The sequence below is a fragment of the Podarcis tiliguerta genome (genome assembly GCF_965153285.1).
Source record: "Podarcis tiliguerta genome assembly, chromosome: 13".
NCBI classification, from domain to species: Eukaryota; Metazoa; Chordata; class Lepidosauria; order Squamata; family Lacertidae; genus Podarcis; species Podarcis tiliguerta.
The window spans coordinates 10782907-10808410 of record NC_139546.1 but is presented as its reverse complement, the minus strand read 5'-3'; the positions used below and the strand labels follow the sequence as shown (position 1 = coordinate 10808410).

Here is a 25504-nt window from a genome sequence, read left to right as displayed (position 1 = left end):
TTGCTAGGTGGTTATAGCTTGATCCAACAAGAGACTTTAGGCTGTGCAATACTATCAGGCCGGGAAATCAACATTAGGCAATATCAGGGAGGGCGGGATTAAAATGGCAGTGGCCATTTTCAATTTATTGTCACTCCTTCCCAGTGCTCTGTTGAGTGCTGAGAAAGAGAGAAAACTTACCATTCTCCCATTCTGGAAAACAAAATCACAAACTCTCTTGCTGTTGTGAACATTTTTAGTATACAGTGGTACCTCGGGTTACATACGCTTCAGGTTACAGACTCCGCTAACCCAGAAATAATACTTTGGGTTATGAACTTTGCTTCAGGATGAGAACAGAAATTGTGCTCGGGCAGCACAGCAGCAGCAGGAGGCCCCATTAGCTAAAGTGGTGCTTCAGGTTAAGAACAGTTTCAGGTTAAGAATGGACCTCCGGAACGAATTAAGTACTTAACTCGAGGTACCACTGCGTATTGGTGATGCTGTGAAAAAAAAGTCAGCAGCAAATGTCATTCAATATTTTCCCCAAATTTAGATGAAACTAGAGAGAATTCTGTCCTCGGGTGGATTAACTGTATTTCCAATCTTTGTTCATTTACATGATCCATTATTCCGGGAGGACGCGTAAGTCAAATTGCTTGATAGTTCGCCTCTGAAGATAACCTGATCTGCACAAAGCGAAAGCTGCCATCAAGTCAAGACTGCAGCTGTTGGATACTGCCAGGGAGACAAAGTCCATCTTGACCTCCACGTCGTCTCCGGACGTCCATTGATCTCCCGTAGACACGCAGTATCATCAATTAGCGACACGAGCTCTAGAAATAGCTTCCCACATTCTAGAGCTGATGCACGCTCTTATCAGCAGATAAAGTACAGCGAAAGATGCACCCAGGAGAGCATGATTTACAAGTTTATTCAGCGTTGATCAGAACAAAGAAAAACCATGACTGCCTGCTTCAGAGAGTTCCGGCAGAGAGAGAGAAACGAAAGCAAAGACACAACATAAACATCCTGTGAAAACAGGAAATACGCAGACTCTGTGACTCAAAGCCTGCTCCCTTTTAAGGTGGAACGGAAATATCCTAACAGCAGCGTGAGAGTCTTCAAGGTATTGTGAATTCCAACACATCCTGGCCTGATCCTACTTCCCAGACTGATGTGCAGATCAAAATTTAATTACTCTTCATATTTCATACAACTCCAAATTTTACTATGTAGCTCTCAGCTCAAAAGCCATTCCAAAAATATGATGAACAATTCATAGGGCAGCCTAAAATACGTTTAGAAATGCATAAATCCTAAAAAAAAAAGTTTATGTAAATAGGATTTTCATATGGATTTTTCTATATAAAAAAAGTAAACTCACAGATCAATGTAGAATTGGGAGAGACCCAAAATATGAAAGATCATATGTGAAAATGAGAACGATTTGGGCATTCCATCCCACCTTACTTATGACATGGCTTCATTGAACAAACTTATCAAAGCAACATTGTCCCTGAATGATGAGTCGACATTGCAAATTGGAAAGGAGTCACACACTTTCTACGTACAGTCGTACCTTGGTTTTTGAACAGCTTAGTTCTCGAACGTTTTGGCTCCCAAACGCCGCAAACCCGGAAGTGACGTTTTGGCTTCCAAACGCCGCAAACCCGGTTGGCGAACGTTTTTTGGAACCTGAACGTCCGATGGGGCTTCCGATTGGCTGCAGGAGCTTCCTGCATCCAATCAGAAGCTGTGCTTTGGTTTCCGAACATTTTGGAAGTCAAACGGACTTCTGGAATGGACTCCATTCAACTTCCAAGGTACGACTGTGTTATGTACTGAGTTGAATAGGATCCAAAATGCAGCAGTCTGATTGGTCCTAGAACAATAGGATTCAGGATGCAGCAGTATGATTGGTCCACAGGAGCCACCCAATCCAGCTCCAGGTGGAAGTGAATCCACAACCTGATTGGCCTACAGGAGAATACCGGAATTAGCCAATCACGTGGGGCCCATTGTGTAAATAATATATATAAAGCAGATATTTGGGGGGAACTTTCATTCCTCCTCACCACTATGAGCTGAATAAAGAGCATGGAATCCACTCTCGACTCCGAGTACATTTCAGACTGTATTTCTGTTCCCTCGTTGCTTTGAGTCATCCACATGATCATTTGAACCCGTGTTCGAAACAGTACTTTGTTAAGCCCACCATCAAGGCTTAGCAAGGCAAGCCACTTGCCATCTGCTGCTGCAAGCTGAGTGTGGGCCAGCTTTTGGCAGCCCATCCTTTTTAAATGAGAAAGAAGTATTATCCATTCAAGCTTAGCTCAGCACATTGCTAATGGTGGCTGCATGCTTGTGGTGGTGGAGATGAAATTCAACGCAGTTTAATTAAGAGACCACAACTACCAAGTATGCAAACCTAAGCTCTCAACTAAGGAGGGCAGGCATTTGTTAAAATCACTGTTTATTTTACCATCCCAAGAGAAAATATCAAATATTTACACCGTTTATCAAAAGCACCTTTGGCTGCAGTCCTAAGCACGTTGACCGCTTACTGTAAAAAAATAATAATACTCACACACACACACACACACTCTTTTCAAAACAGAAACTGGAGCATCTTACAACGCAGGATAAAAACTACAGCAATAAAAGGACAACCAACAATGAAAGCAAAGAACCCCAACATAGTGGAAATAAGAAACTGTTCATGATTAAAACTAAGCACCAGGGCATCACAAGAGAGAATGAAATCCTCAACGCTGAATATAAATTTAGCAAATAAATAAAATAACTAGAGCAGGCCTTTTCTGTAGTGGCTCCTCATTTGTGCAATGCTTTCCCCCAGGAAGGTTTGCCTGGTGCCTTCACTTTATATTTTTCAACCAGGCCTTTGACTGATTTATAGTCTACGGCCTTTTAAATGTTTCTGTGGGAAGGCGGGGGTTATCGTTTTTTGTTGTTTTGGTTTAATTATTTACTTGTTTTTTATCTTTGTGAACCGCCCTAAGATCTTTTGATGAAGGGTGGCAAACAAACAAACAAACAAACACTGAGGTCCAGCCCTGAAGGCCTTCTGGCGGTTCCCTCACGGCGAGAAGTGAGATTACAGGGAGCCAGGTGGAGGGCCTTCTTGGTAGTGGCACCCGCCCTGTGGAACACCCTCCCAACAGATGTCAAGGCAATAAGCAACCATTTTACTTTTAGAAGAAATCTGAAGGCAGCCCTGTTTAGGGAAGTTTTTTTTGATGTTTAATGCTGTATTGTGTTTTTAATATTTGGTTGAAAGCCGCCCAGAGAGGCAGGGGAAAGCCAGCCAGATGGGCGGGGTATAAGTAATAAATTATTATTATAAACAAACAAACAAATGTGGAAGAAGGGCAACCAAGGCAGCGAATTCCTCTCCCATCCCTGACTGAGAAATGGGCCCTATGGCTTCACAGTCCCTTCCCATCCCACCCAAAGTAGACCCACTGAATTTAATGGGTGCAAGTTAGGCATGTCCCTTAACTTCAATAGGACTTCTTGGAGCAGAATCAGCACTGGATGCAACCCTTTGGATTTCTGCAGCATCCTTTTTACGGGAAAGAAAGGAAGTGACTACTTGCATAGCTGTCAACTTACAGATTTGAAAATAAGGGACCAGCAGCCTCGAAAATAAGGGATCATCAGCCAAAATAAGGAATCAACAATTACTTTGATAAAATACATATTTTGCTGCGTGCAAATGGCTTTAGATACCTATTAAGTCCATAAATTACCATATAGCATATATTCAACACAAAAAACAGCAACAATTTGTTGTTGACAAAGCACAGCTGGACATAGAGAGGTCCCCATTACCTTCAGTAGCTTATTTAAGGGACATCATCAATAAGGGACAGCAGCAAGACATGGCGCTGGGATAAGGGACTGTCCCACCAAATAAGGGACGCTTGACAGCTATGGACTACTTGTGTGGACTTGGCCTGTGGGTCATGGGTGGTGGGGTCTCCATTATGGGTTTCTGCCCTCTCCACCTAGGCTGGCTCTGGCTTAGTTTTCAAGGTCACAGCACAAGGAGAAGAAGTTGCAGAGTTTAGAAAGGAAGAAGGAAAACACATCAAAGCCGCTTGAAATCCCCACACCCTAACCCAAGCTACCAATGCCCAGAAGAGTCTAAGAAGGGGAAGCAAACTCTCTTCCTTCGGCAAGAGAAAAAAGGGAAAAGGGAAGAAGTTCAAACCCCACCGCAGAGTGCTTTCATAGCTCTGGTTTGTTGATGTTGGAGCCTCTCCTAAGCTGGGAGCACAATAGGCAGCTCAAATTGGTCAGGCAGATGGAGGGGGAATCGTTCAGAGGTCTGAAAAAGCTCCTTTTGAAGGCAACCACAGGGCTTGCCACTATCAACATGCAGCGTGGGAGAAGCCTTTGGAGGCAGCAAGCAAGCCACAAGAGAGGAGGAGGAGGGCTAAAAGGAGAAGGGATTGAATGCGCAAGGGAGAAGACCCAGGGCAACAAGGAAAGAAACAGGAGAGCAGTTAAGATGCCTTAGCTAGGGAGACACCTGGACCATGCACAGACCTACCGTATTTTTTGCTCTATAAGACACACCAGACCATAAGACGCACCTTCTGGCTTCTGGGATAGCTGCGCAGCCTGCATTCGCTCCATAAGATGCACACACATTTCCCCTTACTTTTTAGGAGGGAAAAAGTGAGTCTTATAGAGCAAAAAATACGGTATCCAGTCACAAGGGACCCAGTGTGTCAGGTGCTGGTGTGGTTGCTCGAGAGCAAACAGGCAAGACTCCAACCTGTCTTTCCCAGGCTTTATTATCTGTACAAACCATTTACAGTGGAGAGCGTCGCAAGTCCATGTCTGCTCAGTCGCTAGCAGAATCTGGGAGTGGGCGGTCCTTATACCTTCCCCAGCATAACAGTCGTGTGTCCCCCCCACCCTTCTCCTCCCCTCTCTGCGCGCAAACCTACTGCGCAAAGGGGGACTTGCCTCCCCTCCGCTTTGCACAGGCTCGCTGTTGAGGCTCTCCCTAGCATCTTCTGATCCCTGCGCCCCTTCCCCACTGGAGGCGGGGCTTCCCTCCTCGCCGGAGGAAGAACTGCTTCTCACGATCTTCGGAGGCTCCCTGTAACACAACTGCCCTTCCACCTCTCGCCTCTGAGCTGACGGCAGTTCCCTGACACCGTGGATCACCTAACCCCAAGGATTTTCCAGCCAGCGATGCTTCACAGCACATCGGGTGATACGAGTACCACAGCTGAAAAACAACGGGCTATGAGATCCCCAGGAGAGACTCCAGCTCCTATCATTCCCAGCCAGCACGGCCAATGGCCAGGGATAATGGGAGTTGTAGTCCAACAACATCTAGAGGGCACAACATCAGCTATCCCCAATCTCAAGACAAATATCCTAACAGCTTCCGTGGGCTGATTCTGCACCCCAAGAATGAGAACCATCTCCCTCTTCTTGTTCAGAGAAAGATTCTCTCCCTTGCACACTCTTCTGCTTCACCTTTATGGACCATTTCTCAACCCATAATGACAAGAGGGAGGGAGGGAGAAAAAATGGAGGCCGAAATGCGTGCAACAAGAGAATTCTCTTCCTTGCAACGTCTTTTCTACTGCAGCTTCCAATCGTTTCTTGAAGCTCTTTGAAGGAAGAGGTTCCACAACTTCCAAAGCATCTTACTCCAGCGGAGAACTGTATATTCAACAACTGGGTGCAGATTTAGAAAGGAAACTACCGTATTTTCGCTCTATAAGACGCACCAGGCCATAAGACGCACCTAGTTTTTGGAGGAGGAAAACAAGAAAAGAAATATTCTGAATCTCAGAAGCCAGAACAGCAAGAGGGATAGCTGCACAGTGAAAGCAGCGATGCCTCTTGCTGTTCTGGCTTCTGGGATAGCTGCGCAGCCTGCATTCACCCCATAAGAAGCACACACATTTCCCCTTACTTTTTAGGAGGGAAAAAGTGAGTCTTATAGAGCAAAAAATACAGTACTTAATGGGGTGTTAGGAGCTGGTCTTCTGAGCTCTGCTGTTAGCATAAATGGCCTATGGCTGGGTCCTCCTAGTTACGAAGGAAACCAGTTGGGAGAATACAGAACCAAAGAAATGTCAGCATGTTGTTGTTTTTTTAAAAAGTCATGCTGGAAAAGAACAGGGATGTCTGGGAAGGAGAGAGGGGGGAGGAAGGGACCTGCTGGACGCCAGCCTTCATCCAAGTTCGCAATGCTGCCTGCAAGGAATGCATCCGCTAGACAGATGGGCTCACCGCTTGCCAAAAACACCATCTTGGTTGCTTTAGGACAAAAGATAGGGAGTGCTGGAGCTTTTGCTGAGCTCTGTGGGCCAGCAACCAGATCGGGAGCCTCTGACAGCTGGAGGAAACATCTGGAATGTTGACAATGGGGAGGGAAAGAAGGGAGACGAGGAAAAGAGAAGTCCAGAAGTTATCTCCTGCTTGGACTACTGCAAGGGGCTCTACATGGGGCTAGCTTTGAGGATGACCCGGAAACAACTACTAATCCAGAATGCAGCAGCTAGACTGGTGACTGGGAGCAGCCGTCGAGGCCACATAACACCGGTCTTGAAAGATCTACATTGGTTCCCAATACGTTTCTGAGCACAATTCAAAGGGTTGGTGCTAACCTTTAAAGCCCTAAACGACCTCAGCCCAGGATACCTGAAGAAGTGTCTCCACCCCCATCGTTCTGCCCAGACACTGAGATCCAGCTCTGAGAGCCTTCTGGCAGTTCCCTCACTGCGAGATGTGGTTACAGGGAACCAGGCAGAGGGCCTTCTCGGTAGTGGCACCTGCCCTGTAGAACACCCTCCTATCAGATGTCAAAGAGATAAACAACTATCTGATGTTCAGAAGACATCTGAAGGCAGCCCTGTTTAGGGAAGTTTTTAATGACTGATGTTTTAATGTATTTTTAATCTCTTGTTGGAAGCCGCCCGGAGTGGCTGGGGAAACCCAGCCAGATGGGCGGGGTATAAGTAATAAATTATTATCCAGTGGCGGAACAGGGTGCCTCCTAAATATATCTATATCGACGTAAGGTGTCAGAAGGCAGAGGAAAGAGGGGAACACCTTCAGCATGGATCAGAAACAATGAAGGGGAAAGGAAAAGACGGCTGCACTGACAGCTACGGTTGCAGACACATTTCAAGGAAACGCTTTATCGTCAAGGAGAACATTTCACGCTTCGTAATAAAACTCCTTGAGAAGAAGGGAATTCTGCTGCAGCAGGCTGCCTAGGTGAGCGGCAGAAAAACAAAGCCGCGAAGCATCTCTGACTAAGCAGCTGTCCCTCTTTGTATTTGGTGAATGTTTTTTTCTACAGCCAGATCCGTTTCCTTTGGGGTTCAAGAGGCTAAATATATTCATAAAACACAAGGCGTATAAAAGTCTGCAAGGCATGGGAACACGGCACCCAGAACCCCAGCAATCCATGCCTCACATCTGGGCTCTCATGTGGGCACCCGGCTTTTTGCTGCTTCTGTAGCTTTGCAGATCTAGGCAAAGGGCCGAAAAGCACTTGTGTAGAGACTCAGCTATGTTCGTGACTTAGAAGAAGTATTATTATTCAAGAATAGTTCCTTCTCCTGAGGCTTGAGAGCTGGGGGGAAAATGTGTTTTGGAGAAGGGAGAAGGATTTGGGTCAGGAGGGGAGAGAGGTACTGAAAACCAGGAAGCAAGACATGGGGTTTTCTTCTGCATGGAGTCCAAGCAATGCTGAGACTGAGACACAGACACACACACACACATCCGGCATGGCCCACATGGCAGCTGGGCTACTCAAAGCAGTCCAGATGACTCTCCTTTCAAAGAACCACCTTTGGCTGGTATTTATCAGCCCTTGCCAACTTGGCGCCCTCCAGATGTTAGATTCTTAAGAGTTAGAAGGGACCCTTTAGGAGTCATCTAGTCCAACCCCTTGCAATAATAATAAGAATAATAATTTATTATTTGTACCCCGCCCATCTGGCTGGGTCTCCCCAGCCACTCTGGGCGGCTTCCAACAAAGATTAAAAATGCATTAATGCAGGAATCTCAACTACAGCACCCAATGTTGCTGGGCTACAACTTCCATCGGCTCCAGCTGGCACAACCACATCTGGAGGGCACCATACGGACTCTTAAAAAGGCACACAAAGCTTTCCTTAAACGGGAAGGTAGCAAACACAATGGAAAAGAACCAAGCAAAAGCCAGAGGACCAAAAACGAAGGAAGCATCTACAAGGGAAACTTTAGAAGCATCTGCTAGAAGACCCAGAAACCAGCCCAGTGTCTACTGCAACTAGTGATATGGTGGTTTTCAAAGGTGCAGACAACCCCAATGCATTCTGATCCTAGAGAGCAATTCAGAGTTCCCACCACAACTTTTGGGGAATGATGCGGCTTTCCTTCCTGCCCATATCTGCTAAGTCAAGGGACCAGCTGTCCAAAGGCAAAGGTTGCCATTTAATGTTTATAAGAAGTTGGGTTCAACTTTTAGCAGGCCAATCTTTTACCCTTATCCCTCAGAGCTAAACAGTGGGTTTACTTAAAAGGGAGCATTTGAACAAGCATATAAACAAGCAAACGGATGCTCGTAAACTTCAGCCGCTTCTCTTCTCTGTCATCCTCCTCCACACCCAAACATCAATTCAATTCAAAAACAGTCTTCTAAGGAATCTTACAGATTTCTTGTGTCTCTCCTTGCGGCTCCCGCCTTCGGACGAAAGCCTTGGGGACTCTCAGCTGGGAGAAAGTCCGAAAGCTTTATCGATAAAATCTGCACACGGTCTTGTGGTGTAGTGGTTAAGAGCAGTGGACTCGTAATCTGGTGAACCAGGTTCGCTTCCCCGCTCCTCCACATGCAGCTGCTGGGTGACCTTGGGCTAGTCACACTTCTCTGAAGTCTCTCCGCCTCACTCACCACACAGAGTGTTTGATGTGGGGGAGGAGGGGGGGAGGAAGGGAAAGGAGATTGTGAGCCGCTTTGAGACTCCTTAAGGTAAATGGACCCCTGACCATTAGGTCCAGTCGTGGCCGACTCTGGAGTTGCGGCGCTCATCTCGCTTTATTGGCTGAGGGAGCCAGCGTACAGCTTCCGGGTCATGTGGCCAGCATGACTAAGTCGCTTCTGGCGAACCAGAGCAGCGCACGGAAATGCCGTTTACCTTCCCGCCAGAGCGGTACCTATTTATCTACTTGCACTTTGACGTGCTTTCAAACTGCTAGGTTGGCAGAAACAGGGACCGAGCAACAGGAGCTCACCCCGTCGCGGGGATTCGAACTGCTGACCTTCTGATCGGCAAGTCCTAGGCTCTGTGATTTAACCCACAGCGCCACCTGCGTCCCTTTGAGACTCCTTAGGGTAGTGATAAAGCGGGATATCCAAACTCTTCTTCTTCTTCAGCTCAAAGTATAGGATGCGCGGTTTGAAGCATGATACATGGCTTGGCATAACAAAATACCTCTACTTTTAAAGAGCAGGGTGCAGCCGTCAATTGCAAGGCACTCGTCACAAACGGGAAGGCTGGGCTTAAAGGTGTGCACACCGGAGTGTAGAGCTGTGTCAGTTTGCACGACACGGATAGCGACCGGACCCCCTCCCTGAACTAGCCCTGCCAGCTCTGCCTCCCCTTCTGTGACCCATGGCAGGACTAAGCCGCAGCTTGAGCTGCATACCCCCCCCACTCACACCTTGGGACCCCTCTCTGACATAGGCAAACATCCTGCCCCGTCCCAGCTGGTGCCACAGGGCCCTTGACAATGCCAGAATTCAAATAGAATGGACTGTAAACTTTTCCAATATGCAGTAACAGCAGCGAGAATATTATTGGCCCAAAAATGGAAACAGGAACAACTGCCGACGCTCGAAGAATGGAGAATGAAACTGATGGACTATGCTGAACTGGGCAAACTAACAGGAAAGATCAGATATATACGAGACCAAAAGTTCATTGAAGACTGGGGAAAATTTTCAGGCTATCTGAAATGTGTGTGTGATGAGCAAATAACGCTAGTGGGATTTCAAGAAGTTCTGTAAATGATAGAGGACTATTGTATTGATGAAAACAAAGTGTGTGAAGGTTTATAAAATGCAATATAAAATTAGGAAATGCGTATTTAAAAATTTGAATAATGGGTGATTGTCAGAGAGGTTGAAGGAAGTCTAAAAGAGAAAATACGTGATAAATTTAGAGTGGATACTATAAATGTATGTTGGAAAATTTAATAATAATAAAAAAAACAAACGACAATTCCAGAATCCCCTTAGCTAAAAGCAGTTAATACAGAAACGTGTCACGTCCCCATTTCCAGCTTGCGCTATTGTTGCAGAGTGAGAAAGGCGAGCACATTCCGGCCCTGGCCAGCTGGAAAGAAGATATAACTTGGACAGCTGAGCTGCAGCGGAAAAAGGAAGTCTATCTGGACAGCACACATCTGGACAGACAACATGCAGCTGGTACCATGTCTCTCTCAAAGGGCAACAGCTTAGTTCAAACAGAGTACAGGACACGCATCTTGCTTTTATTTTAGAGTTTACGAACTTCTGGTTTCTTATTTGTTCACCGCTCTGCTCCAAATGAGTGTTTAGAAATTACTTATTGTAACTGTTGAGTGGATTTCTGTTTAATTTTGAAATGCTGATATTTAATATTATTCTATATTGTTTTAATGAATGTTGAATGTTATTTTATTTGCATATTGTATATTGTATGATGCATATTGTCTTATTTATATGATGTTAGCCGCTATGAGCCTGGCTTTGGCTGGGGAGAGCGGGATACAAATAAAATTATTATTATTATTATTATTATTATTATTATTATTATTATTATTTCCAAAGCAGCATTTGAAAACACAGAGGCTTCTCCTCATCAGTCGCTCGTGAGTCAGAAACCTCACCTGCCTTGGGCAGGACAGTCCTTGGGCCTCATCCTTCTCCTCTCCAGAAGTGCTCATATTTCGACCTGTAGAGGCCTAGTCCCCAAGAGGCAGCCTTTGGACCACAACTCCCAGCCTCCCCTTCCTGCGGCCTTCCACCCTGTTACGCTTGCATGCAATGCCGCCCTTGCTCTCTTTACCTTTCTGCAGCCGTGGTCCTCTTCTTCTCTCCCCTGGCTCACGCGGCCCCGCTTCTTGCACACGGAAGGCAACGTCAGGTTGCAGGGGCTGTCGTTCCACCTCCCCTCCTGGACAGAGAGAGGCAGAGAAGTCCCAGCTCAAGGAAAAGAATTCCCCACAGTAGGCAGCAGCTTCCAAAAACGTGACCCAGAAAATGTACCGTATTTTTTGCTCTATAAGACTCACTTGTTCCCTCCTAAAAAGTAAGGGGAAACGTGCGTCTTATGGAGCGAATGCAGGCTGCGCAGCTATCACAGAAGCCAGAACAGCAAGAGGGATTGCTGCTTTCACTGCGCAGCGATCCCTCTTGCTGTTCTGGCTTCTGAGATTCAGAATATTATTTTTTCTGTTTTCCTCCTCCAAAAACTAGGTGCGTCTTGTGGTCTGGTGCGTCTTATAGAGCAAAAAATACGGTAAGCTTTCTGCCCTACAGCGTATGCCCAGTCCGTCCTTGGTCCAGCAAAAGAGAGCTCCTAAAATGAGCACAGGAAATAAATAAGTCCATTGAAGGATGCACTGATGAAATGTTATTCTACAGTCATACCTCGGGTTGAACGTGCTTCAGGTTGAGCGCTTTCGGGTTGCGCTCCACGGCAACCCGGAAGTAACAGAGTGTGTTACTTCCAGGTTTCGCCGCTCGCGCAGGCGCTCAAAATGACGTCATGCGCATGTGCAGAAGCGGCAAAACACGACCCACACAGACGCGCCGTCGTGTCTTAATTTCCATTCAGGATGCAAACGGGGCTCCGGAACAGATCCCGTTTGCATCCCGAGGTACCACTGCATTTAAAAAACAAACACACAGAAAAAAGCCTCAGGACCAATACAGTCCTTTATCGCAGGGAGGAGAACCTGCGGCCTTCTGGATACTGCTAAACTACAATTACCATCATGCTTGACACATGATCATGCTGGATGGGGCGGATGGGAGTTGGAATCCAACAAAATCTGGAGGGCCAAAGCTTCCCCAGCCTTGCCTTATCGGAAGAATTCTGCATAGGTTAGAAGACTTTGATTTCCCTAACCCCCCGCCAAAAAAAAACCAGGCTATTTGTCTCTGTGCCCTTCTGCATCTTGCCTGCTCCTCCATTTCAATCTGATTTCCTCCTACACATCCTCATTTTCCACCGATCGGTCCTGAGCACATTCCCTACCCTTGTTTTACTTAATCAGAATTGCAGCAAAAGTTATTCCCAGGTACCATGGGGGGGGGGGGGAATCTGTAAGAAAATAAATGTATGTTCAAGATTATCATTACTGTAAAAAAAAAAAAAAAAAAAAAAAGGTGAAGGACCCCTGGACGGTAAAGTCCCGTCAAAGGCGACTATGGGGTTGCAGCGCTCATCTCACTTTCAGGTCAAGGGAGCCAGCGTTTGTCCACAGACAGCTTTCCGGGTCATGTGGCCAGGAGGACTAAACCGTTTCTGGCGCAACAGGACACCGTGTCGGAAACCAGAGCGCACGGAAATGCCTTTTACCTTCCCGCTGCAGTGGTACCTATTTATCTACTTGCACTGGCATGCTTTCGAACTGCTAGTTTGGCAGGAGCTGGGACAGAGCAACGGCAGCTCACCCCGTCACGGGGATTCGAACCACCGACCTTCCAATCGGCAAGCCCAAGAGGCTCAGTGGTTTAGACCACCTGCGTACCTTACCTTTACTTATCATTACTGTAGGATACGAATGGGGAAAGCCAGCCAGATGGGCGGGGTATAAGTAATAAATTATTGTTATTATTATTATTATTATTCGACCCGAGAGCCATATTCCCTTCTGGACCATGTGCAATGGCTAGGTGGTTACCCAGAAAGGAACGCAAGCAGCACAACATATGTGGATTTTACCTTCGCACAGTACAGTGGTGCCCCGCAAGACGAATGCCTCGCAAGACGGAAAACCCGCTAGACGAAAGGGCTTTCCGTTTTGGAGGTGCTTCGCAGGACGAATTTGCTATGGGCTTGCTTCGCAAGACGAAAATGCCTTGCGATTCCTGGGGTTTTTTCCCCCTCCCCCACTTTTTCCCAAGCCCCTAAGCCACTTAACAGCTGTTCGCTAAGCTGCTTAACAGCTGATCTAAGCCGCTTATCAGCTGATCTAAGCCGCTAATAGCCTTTTAGCAGCTAATCCGCTAATCCCTTAAGCCTTTAATAGCCGCTAATAGCCGCTAAACCGCTAATAGCGCTAATCCGCTAATGGGCTTGCTTCGCAAGACGAAAAAAACCGCAAGACGAAGAGACTCACGGAACGGATTCTTTTCGTCTTGCGAGGCACCACTGTACTGTAGACTAGTTTCTTCACATTCATCCATCGCTCTCCATCCTCCAGCAAGGAACATGCTCAGAGTTAATTCCAGGACCACTGAGGGCTGTGGCCTGGGAAGAGGGGGTGCGGCCTGAGGACAGTCCTAAGGGCCAGAGAGGAGCCTGGGGCCAAATTAAGCCTCTGGGCCCGAGAGTCTCACTTGACTGGGGTTTCACCTGGACACTACTACCCAATTTAGTTTCCACAGGCTCTTACTGTTAGAAGAAAAACAATTTGCATTACACACTTGCTTTGCGGCCAAGTGGAAAAGGGGAGTCATCACTAAGTTTCTTTTTCCATCCAATCTACTGAAAGGAGATCTACAGTTGCATGACGGCCCGCAAAACTGCCTGTTCTTTAAGGCTCTGAATTCCAACAACTTTGCTAACTGTCAGCTCAGGTTTGCCCAGGAGCCATATTTACAAATATAATTTTCGCCAATCAATTGCAACCTCCAATTCATGAAAGTTTGCATTCCTAAGTGTTGCACGACAGATACGAAGAGGGTTCTATCCTGTATGCTCGGAGCTATGTCGCCTTCTCGTGATGGGTACCCTCCCAGCTCTTCTACATACCGGCCCCCAGATCGTCACGCAGTCCTCCAGGCTGTCTCGGAAATTGTTGGGCTCAAAGGGGTGCCAGAATGTGAACTGCACTGGCGTGCCGTCTGACCACTCAAAGCTCATCTGCCGCTTGAGATCGTTCAGGCCAATCCAGAGCTCTTCAACATCTGCCAAAACAAGCAGGGAAAGAGGGGATTTCTACTGAATGAAGAAGAAAAAATCCTCTTCATCTGCCAGTTACTGCCCCACACAATACACCCAGGCAATACGATACGATATCTTTATTGTCATTGTCCCTTGCAGAACAATGAAATTGAAAACTACATAAAACTACATAAAAACTACATAAAACTACATAAAAACTACGTAAAACATTCAAAAACCCCAAAAAACTTTAAAACCCCATTTTAAAATACACTACAGTGGTACCTCGCAAGACGAAATTAATTCGTTCAACGAGTCTCTTCGTCTAGCGGTTTTTTCGTCTTGCGAAGCAACCCTATTAGCAGATTAGCGCTATTAGCGGTTTAGCGGCTATTAAAGGCTTTGCGGATTAGCTGCTAAAAGGCTATTAGCGGTTTAGCGGCTTAGAAAAAGGGGTTGGGGAGCGGAAAAAAATCTCAAGACTCGCAAGACATTTTCGTCTTGCAAAGCAAGCCCATAGGGAAATTCATCCTGCGAAGCGCATCGAAAAACGGAAAACCCTTTCGTCTAGCGGGTTTTCCGTCTTGTGAGGCATTCGTCTTGCGGGGCACCACTGTATACTACAGAGACCCCTTATGCTGTGTTTAGAACCAGAATTGCATTTGCATAGAAACTGTTTCTCAGGCGGCTAGTCCTGGCCTTTATAACCCTGTACCTTCTCCCAGAAGGCAGAAGCTGAAAGAGATCATTTCCGGGGTGCACACTATCTCTGCAGCTTTCTTATGGCACCTGGAAGCACAGATTTGATCTAAGGTGGGAAGAGTGCACCCAATTATTCTCTCTGCAGTCTTTACAACCCTGGATAGCATTGTTTTTTCCCTAGCCGTGCAGCTCCCAACCAGTTCCCAACCAGCTTTTCCCAACCAGTTCCCTCCGGTTTGTGAGCATTTAGCAAAATACTTGATCCTCATGAGGACTATAAACTTGGGGAAGAGGCAGGCACAGCTCCCTACAGAAGTAGGGGAGCATTTCCCTGCTGTAAAAAAGGTAAAGGTACCCCTGCCCGTACGGGCCAGTCTTGACAGACTCTGGGGTTGCGCACCCATCTCACTTAAGAGGCCGGGGGCCAGCGCTGTCCGGAGACACTTCCGGGTCATGTGGCCAGCGTGACATCGCTGCTCTGGCGAGCCAGAGCCGCACACAGAAACGCTGCTTACCTTCCCGCTAGTAAGCGGTCCCTATTTATCTACTTGCACCCGGGAGTGCTTTCGAACTGCTAGGTTGGCAGGCACTGGGACCAAACAACGGGAGCGCACCCCGCCGCGGGGATTTGAACCGCTGACCTTTCGATCGGCAAGCCCTAGGCGCTGAGGCTTTTACCCACAGCGCCACCCGCGTCCCCTGTATTCCCTGCTGTAGCTCCTCCCCATAACCTTCACTCTCCTCGATTTTGCTCTTCCAGACTGTGACATTTCAAAATGATTTTTCCAGACCACGCGGCATGTTTATCCATTAAACATTTATTCAGCGCTTTTAAAAAAATTAAAATCCAGATTTTCTAAAGGACTCCCTTTTTAACACCCTGTGCTCGAGGTGAATCGCTTCAAGATTGTCCCCAAAACATCTGGATGGCGAGATGGGAGGGAGGCAGCTTTGTGATTGTCACAAGAGCCAGCCAATCAGCATTCTGCACAACCAGCTTCTCCTGGAAATAGAGAGAATCAGCTGATCCTAGGCTTGATTCATTTTGGAAGTGTGTGCAGATCTAAAAGGAGCAACTCTGGTTCTACAGCAGAGTCACTGCTCGATATTCAACTAAGCTTTTGCTCTCATTAAAAAAAGTTAAATCAGAGATAATCCACATGTTGTTGTTGTTTAGTCATGTCCGACTCTTCGTGACCCCATTGACCAGAGCACGCCAGGCACGCCTGTCTTCCACTGCCTCCCGCAGTTTGGTCAAACTCATGCTGGTAGCTTCGAGAACACTGTCCAACCATCTCGCCTTCTGTCATTCCCTTCGCCTTGTGCCCTCAATCTTTCCCAACATCAGGGTCTTTTCCAGGGAGTCTTCTCTTCTCATGAGGTGGCCAAAGTCTTGGAGCCTCAGCTTCAGGATCTGTCCTTCCAGTGAGCACTCAGGGCTAATTTCCTTCAGAATGGATAGGTTTGATCTTCTTGCAGTCCATAGGACTCTCAAGAGTCTCCTCCAGCACCATAATTCAAAAGCATCAATTCTTCGGCGATCTGCCTTCTTTATGGGATAATCCACATACACACAAGCAAACACACACACACAGAGCACATGTGACCCAGCATTGCTTACCTTGCTTGATTTGCTTGGTAACAAACTCCAGTTCGTTGAGGGTATGGATACTGACCAGATCCCCTTCGCTCCGCAAGCAGGTCTTTTTGGCATCTGGCCAACTCTTCTTTTCACTGATCAAGCGGTAGCAGTTGGTCTGGAAAGGCTGCCAGCTCGGATCACAGTCAACCTTCACATCAGACTCCACTGCAATTAGGGAAAGCAAAGCTTTGAGTAAGCAGTATCCGGGGGAAATTGTGGGACCAATGTTTTAATTAGGAGCGCACACCCAAGATCCGCAACCCAGAAAGCAGAAATTTGACATGCCCTCCACGAACAAACTAGCAAACATCTTCATTGTCTAGGTTCTGTCGTGTGCTGAAGAGACACACCTCTTTTCACTCTGGCCTCTGTCAATTAATGGACTCACTTCTTCCATACTGTGCTAGTTTTGATTGGAACTGTTTTACTTGTTTTTTACCATTCCATGCACAGTCGTAACTTGGTTTTTGAACAGCTTAGTTCTCAAATGTTTTGGCTCCTGAACGCCACAAACCCAGAAGTGACTGTTCCAGTTTGCGAACAATCTTTGGAAGCCGAATGTCCAACGGGGCTTCCGACTGGCTGCAGGAGCTTCCTGCAGCCAATCAGAAGTTGTGCTTTGGTTTCTGAACATTTTGGAAGTTGAACGGACATGCAGAATGGATTCCGTTCAACTTCCAAGGTATGGAAGTAACCTTTTCTCTTCTTTTATTCATTTTTATTGTATAGGGCCTTACAGGGTAGGCCAGGTCAGAAATCGTATAAAGTAAATAAATATATGAATCCAAAAGGCTCCATCTAACAGAGAGCTAATAAAATCCTTCAAACTACAGGCCCTGGAGCCAATGCAGATGAAAGTGTAAAATTCCCCTCCCTCCCTCCTCACTTAGGCCCTCTAGGACTGCCTGGCACTTTTTCTACAAACCGACATTGTTTGCCTACTTCCTTCCAACCAACTCCATGTATTTCTGCCCCTAAATCCAGCAAGATGTTTTTCACCAGGTCTCCCTCCTTCATTTTCCCCTCAGGCTTTTGTCTTTCTCTCAACAGCACTGCTTGAAAGCTTCTTCTGCCCACTCTCTGCTTTATAGTCATGCTTTCCCCTAGGCCTACTCTTCCTGTTCAGCTTCAGCCAGGCGGGAAAAAAGACCGCAGTTAAACTGCCCTTTCACTCGTCTCACAGAAGCTGCGCTCTTTGCAGCATTCCGTTCACTCACTTCTACTCCAAACAGTCAGCACATGTTCCACGGACATTCCGTGACATCAGAACAGCTCGGCCAATAGCTGTTGGGGTTGCAGAAAGGCAGGCGCGAGATAGGTGGCTTTCAGATCATGATATATACATATACAGTATATGTCAAACCAATTGCTTTCTCTGTATTACTCACGTAAGAAGTATATATTAGAAGTGGCATTGGGTTTCTTCTTGCAAATGTAAGGCAGGGCCATGCTGCAGTCACGGTTCTGCCATTCCCCTGACGACTCTGTCCGTATCACCCCACAGTTTTCTTCGCTGGGGTTGTCAGGCTGATCTGCAAGGGGCGGCAAGGGGAGATCACCAACCTTAGCAACTACGGCTGTTCTTTACCCAGAAAAACACAGCCTGAGAGTGCTTTGCTGTGCGGCAAGAGGCCAAACCACACCCGAGGATGTCATCCGAGGTCAGTTCTGAATCTCAAATAGAGAGGCTGCACAGACACATTTAAAACAAATGCCCCCCCCAAAAGAATCATGGGAACTGTGTGTCATCCTTGCGCAGGGGCCATGCTAATCTTCTCTGTATCGTTCCAATTTTAGTATATGTGCTGCCGAAGCAAGCACAAGAATCATGGGAACTGTAGCTCATGCCCTCGCTGAACTATAACTCCCATAACGAACTACAGTATTCAGGATTTTGGGTGGAATCCTGTTCTTTAAATACCGTATTTTTCACTCTATAAGACAAACCAGACCACAAGACACACCTAGTTTTGGGAGGAGGAAAACAAGAAAAAAAAATATTCTGAATCTCAGAAGCCAGAACAGCAAGAGGGATCGCTGTGCAGTGAAAGCAGCAATCCCTCTTGCTGTTCTGGCTTCTGGGATAGCTGCGCAGCCTGCATTCGCTCCATAAGATGCACACACATTTCCCCTTACTTTTTAGGAAGGAAAAAGTGAGTCTTATAGAGCAAAAAATGCAGTATATGGTGTGGAGACAGCCTATGCATTTACACCAGTACCTCAGGTTACAGACGCTTCAGGTTACATACGCTTCAGATTACAGACTCTGCTAACCCAGAAATAGTACCTCGGGTGAAGAAGAAGAAGAAGAAGAAGAAGAAGAAGAAGAGGAGGAGGAGGAGGAGTTTGGATTTGATGTCCCACTTTATCACTACCCGAAGGAGGCTAACATTCTCCTTTCCCTTCCTCCCCCACAACAAACACTCTGTGAGGTGAGTGGGGCTGAGAGACTTCAGAGCGGCAGCGAGAATGAGCAAGGAAGAAAACAAATGCGATATTTACAGCACAGCGAAGGCGGCCTGAAACATGTTCAGTCCAAACCTACCTTTTCCTTTCCAGGGTCAAGCCGCAAACCTGTATCACAAGAAGATGGCTGTGGATAGCACCGATTGGCTGGTGGCTGTGATGTCGCGTCACGGGACCCTCTTCCGCCCCCAGACTAGTTTTGCAGGTTGATTCCCCACCCACCCCCAATTTAACTAATAAATGAAATATATGCACAGATGAGAATTAATGTGGCCCCTGAACCCACAGCACAATATCATATCCATCAACTGTCCATGCCGAAATCGCAGAAGCCACCCTGGCTTCTGACTGAATCAAGGGATGCCCTGCTTTGGCTCCCACGAGAGTTCGTCCCCAAAAAGATACGTATCCCCATTTTCCTCTCTGGGATGTTGGAGGGTTTGCAAAAAAATCCCCCTGTAGAGGGATGAGACAGGCTGATGGCTGAATGTGCTTCTATCATGCTACATAAACTGCAAAGCCAGGATGAAGCTTTCTACACTTTTATCTGGCTTCAGCTTAGTGGGAATCTATATATGATGGAAATGTTAGAATTCCCTGCGTGTTCATTTATCCATTTGGTTTCATTCAGGAAGGAATCTATGCTTTCAATACTGTAAAGAGGAGTCTGTAAAATTAAAAAAGGTAAAGGTAAAGGACCCCTGACAGTTAAGTCCAGTCGCAGACGGGTCTGGGTTTGCGGCACTCATCTCGCTTTATTGGCCGAGGGAGCCGGCGTTTGTCCTCAGACCGTTTTTCCGGGTCATGTGGCCAGCATGACTAAGCCGCTTCTGGCAAAACCAGAGCAGTGCACGGAAACGCCGTTTACCTTTCCGCTGGAGCGGTACCTATTTATCTACTTGCACTGGTGTGCTTTTGAACTGCTAGGTTGGCAGGAGCTGGGACCAAGCAACGGGAGCTCACCCCATCGCGGGGATTCGAACCGCCGACCTTCTGATTGGCAAGCCCAAGAGGCTCAGTGGTTTAGACCACGTAAAATTAGTCTCCAGTAAATACCAACAGCCTATGCCAGACATGTGGCTCATTTGTCAATTCAGTGGGATAATTCACCCATCCTCTTGGTATTTTTCTTACTTACCGCTCTCCCAGTTAAGGAACTTCAAAGGTGAGTTGTCCGACCACTGCCAGCCCCCGTTGAGGTCCAGATCATTAAGCCCAATCCACAGTGTGGAACCATATCCCGTTAGCAGTCCTGGTGTAGACAGGAAAAGGGCAGTCAGATCCTCCACCTTCTCAGCGTAAGACCCAGCAACACAAGCATTTCCTGGTCCCTGACAGAATCTAGCCCCCACTCCCTCCAGCCACAGAGGCCTCCCCAAATCTTGGACGCTTGCCCTGCTGACCATGTAGAACAGCCTGATTTTCCCCAGATCCTATCTCTCTCATTTGCAACAAGAGCCTGCCAGCTTTCCTTCTCTTCTGATACTCATCAAGATCCTGAATACAGGTTGTCAAATGTAATCCGGTTGTCAAATGTAATCCGGTTGTCAAATATAATCCGTTCCAGAAGCCCGTTCGGCTTTCAAAACGTTCGACAATCGAGGTGCGGCTTCTAAAAAACGTTCGAAAACCAGAGCATTTACTTCCAGGTTTTCGGTGTTTGGGAGTCGAAACGTTCCAAAATGGAGGCGTTTGGTATCCAACGTTTGACTGTACTGAAGAGCTGTTCCGCCTGGCCTTTGGTTTGGACTCAGTCTGACCCTTATGTTTCTCTCTTTTTTTAAAAAAATAGTATTTATTAAATGTTTAATAGTTACAAAAAGAAAAAGGGTAAAAAAGAAAAGAAAAAAACAATAAAAAATTTAACAAACAACACATCAAAAATAGAAAGAAAAAACAATACAGCAAAACAAGAAGAAAAAACTAAAACATTTAAAAACACATCCAAATTTCATTTCTTTATCTTTCATATGCTTGTTTCCTCGACTTCCTCACGCCTCCCTTTTTTGTATTCTAGTTCAAATTAGCTGGTTCAGCAAATCCTTTCCCTCTTTCTCAATTTTTGCTCTATAATTTATCTTAACACAGTTTAACTTTAAATTTTCCACTTTAGCCCATTAACAATCAATTTTTATATAATTCTTAATAACACTTCTGCTAAAACCATATAACTTCATTCCAGTAATCTTCTAACATTCATTAATTTTGCAATATTTCTGTAAATATAATTTTGTATTTTTTCCAATCTTCTTCCATCGACTCTTCTCCCTGGTCTCAGATTCTGCCAGTTGACCCTTATGTTTCTCTCCCCTTATAGTCTTGGTTTATCGGCAACTTTTAAAATGAGGCTGCATTTTAAATTGCGTTTTAACCTGTATTTTAATTTTTCTTTTCTTTTCCCCCTATTACGTTTTTACTGTGATTTTATTGGTGTTAACTGCCCTGAGCCCGGCTCTGGCCGGGCAGGGTGGGGTATAAATAAAAAATATTATTATTATTATTATTATTATTATTATTATTATTATTAGACTGTGAGGGGAGAGACTCCATCAAGCAAGGCTTCCTTCCACCTGCCTTGCCCCACCCTCTGCTTCTCAATGTGTATTGTATAATTTTATGTACTGAGGCTTGCCGTTTCATTGATTATAGTTTAGATATTATTGTAACTGTTTAGTGGATTTCTGTTTAACTTTTATATGTTGATATTATTTTATACTATTCTAATGATCGTTGAATGTTACTTTTTTGATGTAGGTTGCCTATTTTAAAGTTATGTGTTATTATCATATTTTTGTATTGCATTAGATTGTTATAAGATGTACATTTTTTGTTTATTCAGCTTGTAAACTGCCTTGAGTATTGTAAGACAGAAAGGCGGTATACAAATTAAAAATGAAATGAAATGAAATCCGCTGCAGAATCTCAAGTGATCACAGAATTGCAACTCCAAATCTCCTGTCGCTGTTCAGAAACACATTTGCACATATGTTATAAAGTGATTGGCCCACTTTCCCAGAGTCAGTCCTCAGTATAGCCCCTTCCCAAACCGAGTTAGAATCATAGAATCACAGAATCATAGAGTTGGAAGAGACCACAAGGGCCATCGAGTCCAACCCCCTGCCAAGCAGGAACCACCATCAGAGCACTCCTGACATATGGTTGTCAAGCCTCTGCTTGAAGACCTCCAAAGAAGGAGACTCCACCACACTCCTTGGCAGCAAATTCCACTGTCAAACAGCTCTTACTGTCAGGAAGTTCTTCCTAATGTTTAGGTGGAATCTTCTTTCTTGTAGTTTGGACCCATTGCTCCGTGTCCGCTTCTCTGGAGCAGCAGAAAACAACCTTTCTCCCTCCTCTATGTGACATCCTTGTATATATTTGAACATGGCTATCATATCACCCCTTAACCTCCTCTTCTCCAGGCTAAACATGCCCAGCTCCCTTAGCCGTTCCTCATAAGGCATCGTTTCCAGGCCTTTGACCATTGTGGTTGCCCTCCTCTGGACACGTTCCAGTTTGTCAGTGTCCTTCTTGAACTGTGGTGCCCAGAACTGGACACAGTACTCCAGGTGAGGTCTGACCAGAGCAGAATACAGTGGCACTATTACTTCCCTTGATCTAGATGCTAGACTCCTATTGATGCAGCCCAGAATTGCATTGGCTTTTTTAGCTGCCGCGTCACACTGTTGGCTCATGTCAAGTTTGTGGTCAACCAAGACTCCTAGATCCTTTTCACATGTACTGATCTCAAGCCAGGTGTCACCCATCTTGTATTTGTGCCTCTCATTTTTTTTTGCCCAAGTGCAATACTTTACATTTCTCCCTGTTAAAATTCATCTTGTTTGTTTTTGCCCAGTGAGTTCCCACTCACTGAAGTAGACCAGGAGAACAAACATGACTGGAGCGCCCTTTTGCTGGTGTGCATGTACACAAGGAGAACGGCAGTCAGAGCATCCTGCACACTTTTGGCAGCAGGGACTCCTTCAGTTCCCTGTGCCCATTGCTCACCATTGATGTAGGTCTGTTCGTGGACCTCAGTGATGCTCAGCAGGCTGGCCCCTTGCTGCTCACAGCTCTTCCCAGCCTCCTGCCAAGACAGGGTGGACTGGAAGTTGAACTGGTAGCAGCTGTTGGTGAGCTGGTCCCTGTCCCAAAATGTATCGCAGTCATCGCCTAAGAGGACAGGCAAAGAAGAAAGAAGGGCATTTACTGCTGCAAGTTAGCATGACCATTATCCATACCGATCAAGAGACATCCTGTGGGCAGCCATCTGCAGGTAGCATCAAAGGGGAGTTGTCCCTTTTACTGACCACAACAGAATGGGAGGTGGAAAGGAGACACACACATATACAGTGGTACCTCGGGTTACATATGCTTCAGGTTACATACGCTTCAGGTTACAGACTCCGCTAACCCAGAAATAGTACCTCGGGTTAAGAACTTTGCTTCAGGATGAGAACAGAAATTGCACAGTGGCGGCGCAGCAGCAGCAGGAGGCCCCATTAGCTAAAGTGGTGCTTCAGGTTAAGAACAGTTTCAGGTTAAGAACAGACTTCTGGAACAAATTAAGTACATAACCAGAGGTACCAGTGTGTGTGTGTGTGTGTGTGTGTGTGTGTGTATACACACAAACACACACACAAAATTTTTATTTAAAAAATTTTATTTTCTGTTTTACAATTTAAAATACTCATTTTACACCCCTGAGATATCAATGACTTCCCTTCTTCTCTTTCCATGGTTCATTTTACATATCATAAAGGTAAATGGTAAAGGGACCCCTGACCATTAGGTCCAGTTGTGGCTGACTCTGGGGTTGCGGCGCTCATCTCGCTTTATTGGCCGAGGGAGCCGGCGTACAGCTTCTGGGTCATGTGGCCAGCATGACTAAGCCGCTTCTGGCGAACCAGAGTAGCGCACGGAAATGCCGTTTACCTTCCTGTCGGAGCGGTACCTATTTATCTACTTGCACTTTGATGTGCTTTCGAACTGCTAGGTTGGCAGGAGCAGGGACCGAGCAACGGGAGCTCACCCCGTCGCGGGGATTCGAACCGCCGACCTTCTGATCGGCAAGTCCTAGGCTCTGTGGTTTAACCCACAGCGCCACCCGTGTCCCTTACATATCATAAATCCCTGCATATTTTACAGAAACTATACCATTCAGTATTCCATTATTACACCCACCATAACTTATTTATACTGCTGAATTTATCTTAACGCTGCCAACGTTTTCAGCTGTACACAGTTATTTCCCATATATTTAATAAATGGTTTTCAATCTTCTTTAAACTTTTGTCCTTCTTGTTCTCTTATTCTATATGTTAAGTCTGCAAGTTCTGCATATTCTGTCATCTCTAGTTGCCATTAGAACTTTGGCTGGGACCTTGCTCATTTTCCATTTTTGGGCTAACAAAACACGGGCCACAATAGTGGCATACATAAATAACCTTTTCTGACACCTGGGAATTTCATCTGGATTATCCCCAACAGAAAGGACTCTTTTTGGGGGAGAAAGTACTTTTAAACATTTTTTTCAATTCATTACGGTTCATTTCCCAATATTCTATTACCCTTTAACACGTCCACCACATATGAAAAGAACATTCCCTCTGCCTCTTCACACTTCCAGCGCTTATCTGATTAGTCTTACACATCCTAACAAACCTAGTCAGAGTTAAATACCATCTGTGATTCATTTTCAGGTAGTTCTTCAAAGAAAACATGCTGTAAACTTCAAGTCACTTTTCCAGAGTTTTAGGAAAGGCTTTTTTCCAGCCTCTGTGTTGTGTGACAGGGTCCTGTGAGGTGGGGGCAGGGAGGAGAAGGCAGTGACTACACCTTATACAGTCATACCTCATGTTGCGTTTGCTTCGGGTCGAGCGTTTTCAGGTTGCGTCCCACGGCGACCCGGAAAGGGTTACTTCCAGGTTTCGCCGCTCGCGCATGTGCAGACGCGCAAAATGACATCACGCGCAAGTGCAGAAGCAACGAATCGCGACCTGCACACACGCAGATGCGGGTTGTTTTCCTTTCAGGTTGCGAATGGGCCTCCGGAACGGATCCTGTTCGCAACCAGAGGTACCACTGTACTTTATACAGTGGTACCTCTGGTTATGTACTTAATTTGTTCTGGAGGTCCGTTCTTAACCTGAAACTGTTCTTAACCTGAAGCACCAATTTAGCTAATGGGGCCTCCCACTGCCGCTGCGCCGCTGGAGCACGATTTCTGTTCTCATCCTGAAGCAAAGCTCTTAAGCTGAGGTACTATTTCTGGGTTAGCGGAGTCTGTAACCTGAAGCAAATGTAACCCGAGGTACCACTGTAGAAGGAATAAGAGAAGATGGGACAGCAGTTTGGAATGGCGATACGGCCTTCTATAGGCTTGCACTCCTTCCTTATCTTTCAAACTGAGCACTCTGGGAAGCACCTATTCAATGTCTGTTTTATTTTATATACAGTTGCAAGATATTTAACTCACTTTGAGCCCTGAGGGTAAAGGACAGTCTCAAATTAATGTGTATATTGTTTACCCTTTGTCACGATACGGGAAAGAGGCGGATCATTGTGT

At 46.0% G+C, this 25504-nt stretch overlaps 1 protein-coding gene across 1 annotated transcript in view; it reads right to left on the bottom strand.

The window, feature by feature from the left end:
* MRC2 (mannose receptor C-type 2) overlaps positions 1 to 25504 on the bottom strand; it is an 81773-nt gene that overhangs the window by 35451 nt on the left and 20818 nt on the right. Inside the window, exons 4-9 of the mRNA XM_083407435.1 lie at positions 22945 to 23109; positions 20075 to 20188; positions 17859 to 18002; positions 16450 to 16635; positions 13995 to 14149; positions 11079 to 11186 (exon numbers count right to left, since the gene is read on the bottom strand). Of these exons, the coding sequence (XP_083263561.1) occupies positions 11079 to 11186; positions 13995 to 14149; positions 16450 to 16635; positions 17859 to 18002; positions 20075 to 20188; positions 22945 to 23109 (872 nt within the window). The remainder of the gene's footprint in view (positions 1 to 11078; positions 11187 to 13994; positions 14150 to 16449; positions 16636 to 17858; positions 18003 to 20074; positions 20189 to 22944; positions 23110 to 25504) is intronic.